Below are 11,879 nucleotides of genomic sequence, written 5' to 3' on the forward strand. Positions count from 1 at the left end.
AAATTAAGATGTAACCAGTATCTTCATTTTTACCGGCGACGTAGCACTTGCCCTACTCGAGTTCTTCCTGCCAGGCAAAATAGCTCCCGGAAAGTGGATGGCTGAGAGGAACTGCGCGTGCGCCACATTCCTTCCTCCATGTTCACGTCTTGATTCAGCGCAGGGCGGGGCCTGGTGCCGTCTGAGAGCCTCTGGCTGCCAGAATAGAGATGGCAGCCGGCCGCACCCGGGCCGTGTTTGCTGCGCTGGGAGTGCTCAGTGTCTGTGCGGCCAGCAGCTCTGGGACCGTGATGGAGGGGGAGACCGGCGGGGAGGCGGAGTGGGCGGAGCCGTGGGATGGCGCGGTTTTCCGGCCGCCTTTGGCACTGGGCGCAGTGGGAATGGCACGCAGTGCGGGGACCCTGTGGCCAGAGAGGGAGGAAACCGTGGACTTGCCGGTGCTGCTGTGGTGGAGCCCAGGGCTGTTTCCCCACTTCCCCGGCGACTCGGAGCGCATCGAGTGTGCACGCGGCGCGTGCGTGGCAACCCGGGACCGACGGGTGCGGGGGGATTCGCGCACGCGCGCGCTGCTCTTCTACGGCACCGACTTTCGCGCGTCTGAGGCGCCACTGCCCCGTCTGGCGCATCAGAGCTGGGCACTACTGCACGAGGAGTCGCCCCTCAACAACTTCCTGCTGAGCCACGGTCCGGGTATTCGCCTCTTCAATCTTACCGCCACCTTCAGCCGCCACTCGGACTACCCGCTGCCGCTGCAATGGCTGCCAGGGACAGCCTACCTACAGCTCGCCGCACCTCCGCTCCAGGAGCGTGGGGAGTGGCGTCGTCGCGGCTACGCGCCGCTGCTGTACCTGCAGTCCCACTGCGACGTACCTGCGGACCGGGACCGCTACGTGCGCGAGCTCATGCGCTACATCCCGGTGGGTGCGGGCTGGGAGGGGTGGGGCGGTGCAGGGCTGAGTGTCCAGGCCGGACGCCTGGTGTCCAGGCCGACGTGCCGTACCCTCTTGATCACTGTATTCTATCTACCCCGCTCAGGTGGACTCATACGGGAAATGCCTGCAAAATCGGGAGCTGCCCACTCCACGGTTACAGGACACAGCCACTGCCACCACCGAGGATCCAGAGCTCTTGGCCTTCTTGTCCCGCTATAAGTTCCATTTGGCTCTCGAAAATGCTATCTGTGACGACTATATGACAGAAAAACTGTGGCGCCCCATGCATCTCGGTGCTGTGCCTGTGTATCGCGGCTCTCCCTCTGTGAGGGACTGGATGCCCAACAATCATTCCATCATCCTCATTGATGACTTTGAGTCACCTCAGAAGCTGGCAGAGTTCATTGACTTTCTGGACAAAAATGATGAGGAATATATGAAATACTTGGCATACAAACAACCCGGGGGCATCACCAACCAGTTTCTTTTGGATAGTCTGAAGCACCGGGAATGGGGAGTGAATGATCCATTATTGCCTAACTACCTCAATGGCTTCGAGTGTTTCGTTTGTGATCAGGAACTGACTAGGCTGGAAGTAGAGAGAGCCCACACAGCCTCTCCTGGGGACATCCCTGTGCCTGAGCCTCACATTGCCCAGCCCTCACACATGGCCTGCCCAGTGCCAACACCTAGCTTTGGCAGTGTGGAAGAGATTCCTGAGAGTGACAGGTAAGGGTAGCTGGGATCCTTCCAGCCATCAAATCAAATGATTTACTTACTTTATGTGGGCAATGAATTAGCGCCAGGTGCTTGAGGGGATATTGTATAAGGACATTATGAGATGGGCTCTCTCTACCGTTAAGGTGTGAAGAGTCTAGTTGGAAATATATGACAAACTGAAAAAGCTTGATAAAGTTGTAAAATATAATTCAAGGCAACAACATACGAAAATCAGCTTATGGGGACAATATTTACAGTAGTATATCTGAAAAGGTTTCAGCCAGAGCAGAGGGCCTGTTCAGAGAAGTGATGATGGAGAGACAAAGTTGGGCATATAAAGTGGGGCCAGGATACACATAACCTAAATACAAGGCTCAGGAGTTGGGCTGTCCTGAAAATCACTTCAGCTATTGCTTGAGCACCTTTTGTATATAAGGGCCGGAGCAGTGAGGGGGAGGTAGGGATGAGGAATACAAAAGTATTTTGAGGGATGTTTTCTCTGATAGGGTTTACATCTGTTAACCTGGCATAATTATCAATAGCATTTCCTTTCACTCTTAAAAGTACTGATTTGGATGATAAATTTTATGTTCACCCTAGACAGAATAAAGGAATTCTTTCAAAAAACAATGGTGGGCAGTGTGGATTAGAAAGGAAGTGAGGAGGCTACTGCAGTAGATGGCAGAATGTGGTAGCATTGGGGAACAAGGTCAGCATGGGAGATAGAGTGGGATAATATTGAAGCCACTTGCCTCAGACCACACCTTTTGGGGGGAGAAGAAATAGAAGATTATTAAGCTTGAGAAAGGTTGCTAGAATGGCCTGCAGAGATCAACTTTGACAGTGGGTGGCAGCAGAGGGCTGTTTATATGTGCTGCTGGCACAGTTTGGTCTTGGAAATGAAGTCCTCCATCAGGTAAATTTGTATCTAGTTTATGCTGAACATAATACTATGATTTACTAGAGGAAAATGTAAAACAATGTAAACATTTTTCAAATTCAGGTTATGTCCTAATCTGGACATTGTATGCCCTGCACATTCATTTTGACTATTGAAATAAAGGTGCAATTTAAAAGTTAACCATCTAAATATTCTCCCTGGCTTTACTTACGGAGACAATTTCTTTCCTAGTCTGGCCCCTGCCTTGTCTGCCTTTGAACTCCCTCCACATTTGGGAACCAGGAGCAGGCAAGTCAGAAAATTTAATTCCTTGGTTGAACTCTGATATATTTGTGTTTGTCATTTACTGCCTGTCACCTGAACTAGTACTGGGCTTACTTCACATTTCTTCCCCTGAGGCAGAGCCCTGTGCTAGCCAAAGACCACTGTATTTGCTTAAGATTTTGTTGACTCCATTCAGAGAAAAGCAGGATTCATAATTGTGCTGAAGTTTCATAATCCAATCCCCATTTTGATATTTCAGCTGGAAGGAGATGTGGCTGCAAGATTATTGGCAAGGTCTGGACCAGGGGGAAGCTCTTACTGCCATGATCCACAACAATGAAACACAACAGAGGAAATTTTGGGATTACTTACATGAGATCTTCCTGAAAAGGAACCAAAATCTCTAATTACCCAGCGAGAGCTTCCACCTTGGTAGAGCTAAAGAGTGGAAGTTATTTTACCTTACGACATGAGGGGCGTCTGTTGCACAAACTCTCTAATGAACATTCTCTTATCCTGATGTCAAACAATTTCAGTTATATCTCTGATATTTTATCCCAATGATGTGTAGCCAGAGTCTCAGCCTGTGGTAATAGGGCGTCTCCTCAAGGAGAGATGAAGACATTTGTTCTTTGTTTAATGGAAAACAGAAACCTGAGACACCCATTTGATTCAAGGTGCTGATCTGACAGAAGTTTTTTTTTTTTTTTTTGTATTTTTCTGAAGCTGGAAACGGGGAGAGACAGTCAGACAGACTCCCGCATGCGCCCAACCAGGATCCACCTGGCACGCCCACCAGGGGGCGACGCTCTGCCCACCAGGGGGCGATGCTCTGCCCCTCCGGGGGTTTGCTCTGCCGTGACCAGAGCCACTCTAGTGCCTGGGGCAGAGGCCAAGGAGCCATCCCCAGCGCCCGGGCCATCTTTGCTCCAATGGAGCCTTGGCTGCGGGAGGGGAAGAGAGAGAGAGAGAGAGGAAGGAGGGGGGGTGGAGAAGCAAATGGGAGCTTCTCCTATGTGCCCTGGCCGGGAATCGAACCCGAGTCCCCCGCACGCCAGGCCGACGCTCTACCGCTGAGCCAACCGGCCAGGGCCCTGACAGAAGTTTTAAAGAATTGCTTATTTCTCCAGCCATTTCATCCTCTCAGTTATGATTAGAACAACACCTTAGTACTTAGCTACAAGTGAAGTAAGATTGACCAGTTTTAGGGTCTTAAAACTTCTCGTGTGCTATTCCTTAAACCCCTCATTATTCAGTACCTTTGCTATTTCTTTTCCAGATCTTCTGTTTTTGTTTGTTTGGGTTTTTTTTTTTCTATTTTTCTGAAGCTAGAAACTGGGAGAGACAGTCAGACAGACTCCCGCATGCGCCCATCTGGGATCCACCCGGCAGGCCCGCCAGGGGGCGACGCTCTGTCTCGACCAGAGCCACTCTAGCGCCTGGGGCAGAGGCCAAGGAGCCATCCCCAGCGCCCGGGCCATCTTTGCTCCAATGGAGCCTCAGCTGCAGGAGGGGAAGAGAGAGGCAGAGAGGAAAGAGAGGGGGAGGGGTGGAGAAGCAGATGGGCGCTTCTCCTGTGTGCCCTGGCCGGGAATCGAACCCGGGACTTCTGCACGCCAGGCCGATGCTCTACCACTGAGCCAACCGGCCAGGGCCAGATCTTCTGTTTTATAAACGATATTGTTGGTGTTGAAACAAAACTCCTCGTAGGTTGTATTCTGGTTCTCTGGAGTTGTATTTTTTATATCATTTACCTTGACTTTCATGTCAAACTTTTTAAATGTTTTTTCTTTCCTAGTTTTCCACAATTTCTGATGAAGATGCAGCAGCCTTGTCACCACTCCCACATTCACTCACATTAAGCTGGCTATAGATCTGACAACTTTTCTTACTGCTGGTTCGCTTCTTACCTGAGATGTCACTTCATGAACAGAGATTCATTGACCAATATATGCCATGTCAATTTAATGAATTGTCTTGCTCTATTTTAGGTTATAGATAGAGACTGAAGTTGAAAATGATAGCAGAAAAAAATGTATATATAAAATTATTTTTAAATATTAAAATAGGTCCATGTGAATCAAAGTGAACATTTCTATAAGGTGTTTTGTTCTTTTCTGTCTAATGAAGTCTTCCCTCTATTTTACTATTTTTATGTTACAAAAGTCCCATTTTCCCTAGTGTCATGAAAATTATGGTGGGAAAAAACAGCCAAGCAATAAAGCTCTAGTAATATTCTCATATTCTGTAGCACTTCTTTATTTTATTTATAAAAAATTTTAAGTCAGAGAGAGGAGGAGGCAGAGTCAGACTGTTGCATGTACCCTGACTGGGGTCCACCCAGCAATCCCACTAGGAGTATTGCTCTGTCATCCGAGCTCTTAATGCCTGAGGTGGAGGCCATGGAGCCACCCTTAGTTCTCAGGGCCAACTCACTCCAACTGAGCCATGGCTGCAGGAGGGGAAGAGAGAGAGAGAGAAGTGAGGGGGAGGGATGGAGAAGCAGATGGGTGCTTCTCCTGTGTGTCTTAACTGGAAATTGAACCCATGACATTCACACACTGGGCTGACGCTCTACCACTGAGCCAACTGACCAGGGCCTATATAATTTTTTATTTTTAAAGATTTTATTTATTTATATTTTTTTATTTATTCATTTTTAGAGAGGAGAGAGAGAGACAGGAGAGACAGAGAGAGAGAGAAGGGGAGAGGAGCTGGAAGCATCAACTCCCATATGTGCCTTGACCAGGCAAGCCCAGGGTTTCGAACCGGCGACCTCAGCATTTCCAGGTCGACACTTTATCCACTGCGCCACCACAGGTCAGGCGATTTTATTTATTGATTTTAGAGAGAGCAGAGAGAGAAATAGGCAGGGGATAGGAACAGGAAGCATCAACTCATAGTTGCTTCCTATATGTTTTTGACAGGGCGAGCCCAGGGTTTTGAACCGGCAACCTCAGCATTCTAGGTCGATGCTCTATCCCCTCTGCCACCACAGGTCAAACAGCCCTTTTTATTTTAAGTAGGATGAATTTTCTAACTTCATTCTATTACTGATGCCCTTTTATAAAACTTTATAGTATTTATGAGACTACATTTTGATGGATCCCAACCAAGGCCATGGGGATGAGAGATGAGACCAGAGATTTAAGCCACCATAAGTGGCTGGCTAAATAAAAAGCTGGCCTGGCCTGTAGTGGCACAGTGGATAAAAGCATCGACCTGGAATGCTTAGGTCGTGGTTGGGCTTGCCTGGTCAAGGCACATTGGGGCCTGACCTGTGGTGGCGCAGTGGATAAAGCGTCAACCTGGAAACACTGAGGTTGCCGGTTCAAAACCCTGGGCTTGCCTGGTCAAGGCACATATGGGGAGTTGATGCTTCCTGCTCCTCCCCCCTTCTCTCTCTCTCTCCCCTCTCTATAATAAATAAATAAAATCTTAAAAAAAAAAAAAGAAAAAAAAAGGCACATTGGGAGTCTTTCTCCTCTAAAATGAATAAATTAAAAAAAACATTTAAATAAAAAGCTGTTAGTCAGATTTGGTGATGTAGCCAAATCCTTCTGTTGCTGTGATTTGAATATACAGCTTAATGGGCAGGGGGGTCATTTGCTTTTTCTGAGGCAGAGAAGAATACCCTGGCCCTTAGAGCTACCTGGTTTTAAAGTTGTATTAATGAGTTATCGAGAAGTTCCATAGATTTCAATACATCTGGTGGTAAATTAGTGTGAGTGCATGTATATTTTTTACCACCAGATATAAAAATACATACATATATATATATGTAAATACCTCAACAACTAGAGTCCTACACTTAATATTGTAACATCTAAGGATGTGACCAAGGAAAGCTGTTACTTAGTCACTGGCAGAGTGGTTCTTTTTACATTTTATTCTTTAATAAAAAAAAAAGGCCCTTTATTTTTTTTTGTGACAGAGTCAGAGAGAGGGATAGATAGGGACAGACAGACAGGAAGGGAGAGAGATGAGAAGCATCAGTTCTTCGTTGCAGCACCTTAGTTGTTCATTGATTGCTTTCTCATATGTGTCTTTACCCGGGGTGGGGGGGGCTACAGCAGACTGAGTAACCCCTTGCTCAAGCCAGCAACCTTGGGCTCAAGCTGGTGAGCTTTTGCTCAAACCAGATGAGCCCGCACTCAAGCTGATGACCTCGGGGTCTCGAACCTGGGTCTTCAGCATCTCAGTCCGACGCTCTATCCACTGCGCCACTGCCTGGTCAGGCAAAAAAAAAAAAAAAAAAAAAAAAAAAAAAAAAAGGCCCTTTTAACAGTATGGAAAGTTTGCTTAACCTATTTAGTCTTTTGCAGAAAAGAAAATGAAGTAAGGGCCCTGGCTGGTTGGCTCAGTGGATAGAATGTCAGCCAGCATGTGGATGTCTTAGGTTCATTTCCTGGTCAGGGCACACAGGAGTGACCATCTGCTTCTCTCCTCCTCTTTCTTCTCCTCTCCCTATTCCCCCCTTCTCACCCTGTTTCCCCTTCTTTCCCTTTTCCCCTCCCATAGCCAGTGGCTTGATTGGTTCTACTGTGTGCCTGGGAGCAGCGGATAACTTGGTGCTCAGAACATCAGCCTCAGGCGCTAAAAATAGCTTGGTTAATTCAAGCATTGGCTCCAGATGGGGTTGTGGGGTGGGTCTTGCAGTTGGGGCATATGCAGGAGTCTGTCTCACTATCTCCACTTCTCTCACTTTAAAGAAATAAAAAAATACGGTAAGGACAGACCTTCAAAAATACTTATGTTAAAATTTGATACTGTACGGACTAACAAAAGTCAAATTCAGGACTCTGTTCAAATGCAAATACTGATTTATAGCGCAAAATACTAGTACCCAAGTACAAACTAACTGTTAGTACTCAAATTTCATTATGGGCAGTAAAAAGGGTAAGTGATAGTTATGTAAGGTGTAGAATTGTCCTTACCTCTCCTGTTTAATTACACCAGTTCACATTGGCATTCCTTTAGCACTTTTATGTACGTACAAAGTGGACTAGTTGTTTTTGTTGTGGCTGGATACTCATGCCTGCTTTGTTGTCAGTACCTCCCAGACTTTTTCCTTTATTCCTATTGCCATAAAAGTATTTACAAAAGAGCAGGGTAAACCAGGTGTTATATTTCCATAAGGGAAAGCAGAACCAGGAGTAGCCATGTGGCATTTACAACTGAAGGCTTTACTTTTTCTATGGAGAAAGCAAGCATTTCCTCTGTTTTGGGGAACAGCCTGCTCTGTATATAGTAGCAGGCTTGAGGTTATTGGTGGTAGAAGTTTCTGATAGGAATCAGTTTTTCTGGTGCTGCTGGAGAGGGGGGGATGAAGCATGAGCAGATGCTTTTATTACTGCAAGTGTTGCTATTTTCTATTATCTCAATTTCTTTTTGTATAATAAATAGCTTATTTTTAAACTGTCTTTTGCTTGGATATACAGTGTGTCCGTAAAGTCATGGTGCACTTTTGACCAGTCATAGGAAAGCAACAAAAGACGATAGAAATGTGAAACCTGCACCAAATAAAAGGAAAACCCTCCCAGTTTCTGTAGGATGATGTGGCAGCATGTGCGCACGCGCAGATGATGACGTAACACCGTGTATACAGCGGAGCAGCCCACAGCCATGCCAGTCGAGATGTGGATGGTACAGAGGAAAGTTCAGTGTGTTCTGTGGCTCGCAAAATTCGAATCCGTGACCAAAGTACAATGTGAATATCAGCACGTTTATAACAAAGCGCCACGACATTAATCACTTAAAACAGAAAATCACAGATGTTATTCACTCTGTTACACCAGACGTCCTTACCTGTGTTTGACAAGAACTTCACTATCGTTTGGATGTGCGTAGAGCAACAAATGGAGCCCACATCGAACTGCACTGATGAATAGGTATGAAACTGGGAGAGTTTTCCTTTTATTTGGTGCAGATTTCACATTTTTTTTTAAGATTTTATTTATTCATTATAGGGTGGGGGGAGAGAGAGAAAGAGAGAGAGAGAAAGGGGGGAGGAGCAGAAAGCATCAACTCCCATATGTGCCTTGACCAGGCAAGCCCAGGGTTTTGAACCGGCAACCTCAGCGTTTCCAGGTTGACACTTTATCCACTGCGCCACCACAGGTCAGGCAGATTTCACATTTCTATCGTCTTTTGTTGCTTTCCTGTGACCGGTCAAAAGTGCACCATGACTTTACGACTGTAGTTCTGTGGTGAGCATGATAAAGTTGAATACTTACAAAAGTATTTCAAACATTTGTTCATTCAACAGATATTTATTGACACTAGGCACTGGGGATTCAGCAATAAACAAAATAGATTAGGCCTCTTCTCTCATGGTGCTGACATTTTAAGTGGGTGTTGGTATTCAGTAAGGAGGTAAACAAACAAATGATCAAGATAATTCAGACTGATAGGTACTATGAAGAAAATACAGGTTGTGATAGAGTGTGAGAAGTTAAGGAAGGCCTCTCTGACATCAACAGAGGAAAAAGAGCCTATGATGCAGAGATAAATGCGAAGATTACAAACATCTGTGATAAATTATTTCAGCACACTAAATATACACAACAAAGTAAATATTGCTCCTCCAAAATAGTCACCTTGTGAACTACAAGATTGTTCAAGTTAGCTTCCATTACCAAAAACATTTCTTGGAGTTCATTTGTAAATTCCTTCAGAATCAGAGGCACATATTCAGACTTCTGTAAATAGTTAATAGAACCAATTCTGATGAAGCTAGTCTGTAAATAGGAATGATACTACCAAATATCTTCACAAGATTGTCAAGAGAATTAAATAAAACGGAAAGTGCGAAAGCGCTTAAACTTCACCCTACCGAATGAGATCATTACAAATGAGCAAATGATATTTAAATTGTAGCAGCTGTTTAAACAAATGAACCTAATTTTGCTTTGAGGGTGGTTCTAAAGGTAGTCAAAACCAACAGTTATTGGCCTGGCCGGTGGTGGCTCAGTGGATAGAGCAAATCCTGAGGTTGCCGGCTTCAATCCAAGGTTGCTAGCTTGAGCCCAAGGTCACTGGCTTAAGCAAGGGATCACTAGTTCCTCTTGGTCAAGGCACCTATGAGAAGCAATCAATGAACTAAAGTGCCCCAAATAGGAGTTGATGCTTCTCATCTCTCTTCCTTTCTCTTAAAAAAAAAAAAAAATCAATAAAATCTTAAAAATACAAAACCCAAGTTATTGAAGGCTTATTAAAACATAACAAATCTTTTCCCAACCTAACATCTTAGTCTCATATTTTGATTTGCCATCATCCTTTCTGGCCTTGCTTATTATGTCAATCAGTCTCTAGCCAGCTAGCAGGATGAGTGTTCATTTATTGGGGCCTTTTCCTGATTGTTCTGGGTCCAGTATAGACCCGAGACTTCAGTGCCGGAAACCTACAAAGGAGGTCAGCATACTTGGGTCAGCGCATGAGCCCCTAAATTTTCCTAACCCAGGCTGGGAAAAATGAGCAGCACAGGGACAGCTTAACTTTTCGCTGGCCATGCACTGAGCCTTGTCGAGCTCGTAGGGGTCACGCAGGGTCACGCACAGCGCCGCAGAGCCTGCCGGGAGCCTGTGTGCAATGGCGACGCCCAGTCTGCGGGGCCGCCTAGCGCGGCTAGGAAACCCGCGGAAGCCTATACTGAAGCCTAACAAGCCCCTCATCCTAGCTAACCGTGTCGGCGAACGGCGCCGGGAGAGGGGCGGTGAGCAGTGGGAGCCGAGGAGGCTCCAGAGCGGAATCCTAGAGTTGCAGGGGGGCGGCTAGGTGGGAGGGCTGCAACGTAAGGGCCTCCTTGTAACTTAGGGTCCCTCGTTTTTACCCTCCAGAGGCGACCTGTATCACAGAGATGTCAGTGATGATGGCTTGCTGGAAGCAGAATGAATTCCGCGACGAAGCTTGCAGAAAAGAGATCCAGGACTTCTTTGATTGTGCTTCGAAGGCTGAGGTGAAAGAAGGCTCATGGAGTGCTCTCTTGGGAGGATAATGGGGTTGAGGAGGGGAAGAGATACAAGTAATGGTTTCCCCTGCTTCTTGCTAAGTGGTAAGAAAGCCTCTCTCATTGTAAAAGGGCGGGGAAAGTTTTGGGAGCTATTTCACCCATGCCAAAGTAGGGAAGGTTATGGTTTTGAAGGCATTGTGATCTTGACCTTTAGCTTTACTAGCTATAAAATGAGGTTAATATTAATACCGAATTTGAGAGTCAAATTAAGGAATGAATGGGAAACCACTTTGTAAAATTTAAATTGCTGCTCAATAGATAGTATTCTCTGAAATAGAATTAAAGATCGTGTAGGACAGACTGTTTGGTTTCCAGCCTAGGCTTAGTGGCTAGCTGGCATGGTAGCTTCAATACTACAGTTATTTGTAGATCCCACGTTCCTTTAAATTGAAAGGGGACTGATAAGATGACACAGATCTCTCCAGGCTGGTTAATATCTCAGTGTGTTTTGCGGCGTTGTGAACTATTGGCCTAGGTCAGGACAAACTTCTAAGCCATCATTTTTGTTTTTGGTTTTATTTTGTGTTTTCAGGAAGCCCGAAAGATGAGATCGATCCAGGGAGAGAGTGGGAATCTACCCCCCAAGAAATTGAACATGTTGTTACAGAGGTTTCCTAACAAACCACATGTCAGCTGAAAATAGAGAAGCATATTCAATGCCTGGTCTGTAGCTTCTGAGAACTATGCAGAGGCATTTTAGAGACATTTGCACTGCCATGCTCTATTTGAAGGGTAAAAGGAAGCAAAACGCTTTTTTCACCCTTTGGAATTATTGTCTGGGTGGACATTATGCTTTACCTTGAAATAAACTCCTCTGAAGAGAAGTTGGCCTTTTGTTGTGGATTAGCTACTCTCTCCATGCATGAATCCTGTATCCTCCCCTAGACTCTGGAAGTTCTTTGGTCCTTGATTTGCCTCAGGAGCAGGACAAAACCTTCATCTTATCCTGCATTTGAAGTCCTTTATTTAGTGCCCTTCCCTTTGGATGCATTAAGGATGTTGAAGTCTGCCTATATACAGAGTTTTTTTGCATCATCTGTAAGTATTTAGT

The 11,879-nt window shown here is 45.6% G+C and overlaps 2 protein-coding genes across 6 annotated transcripts; both read left to right on the top strand.

Moving 5' to 3' along the window:
- The first annotated feature begins 149 nt into the window (after positions 1–149).
- FUT11 (fucosyltransferase 11) lies at positions 150–5,058 on the top strand. Of its 5 annotated transcripts, XR_010727081.1 has the most exons (5): positions 150–917; positions 1,036–1,661; positions 2,785–2,841; positions 3,077–3,494; positions 4,616–5,058. XR_010727081.1 is itself a non-coding variant. In XM_066242922.1 (4 exons), the coding sequence occupies exons 1-4, from the start codon at positions 210–212 to the stop codon at positions 3,222–3,224; spliced, it is 1,539 nt and encodes a 512-aa protein (XP_066099019.1). In that variant the 5' UTR covers positions 150–209; the 3' UTR covers positions 3,225–5,058. The 5 variants fall into 5 exon arrangements, 4 of the variants coding, with proteins under 4 accessions (XP_066099019.1, XP_066099022.1, XP_066099021.1 ...); XM_066242922.1 differs by having other exon boundaries at positions 3,077–5,058; XM_066242925.1 differs by lacking the exon at positions 3,077–3,494.
- A 5,331-nt stretch (positions 5,059–10,389) lies between these two features.
- CHCHD1 (coiled-coil-helix-coiled-coil-helix domain containing 1) lies at positions 10,390–11,652 on the top strand. The gene is made up of 3 exons (XM_066243631.1): positions 10,390–10,531; positions 10,656–10,774; positions 11,361–11,652. The coding sequence occupies exons 1-3, from the start codon at positions 10,408–10,410 to the stop codon at positions 11,463–11,465; spliced, it is 348 nt and encodes a 115-aa protein (XP_066099728.1). The 5' UTR covers positions 10,390–10,407; the 3' UTR covers positions 11,466–11,652.
- The last annotated feature ends 227 nt before the right edge of the window (positions 11,653–11,879 follow it).

This window comes from Saccopteryx bilineata, chromosome 9 (assembly GCF_036850765.1).
Source record: "Saccopteryx bilineata isolate mSacBil1 chromosome 9, mSacBil1_pri_phased_curated, whole genome shotgun sequence".
NCBI lineage: Eukaryota > Metazoa > Chordata > Mammalia > Chiroptera > Emballonuridae > Saccopteryx > Saccopteryx bilineata.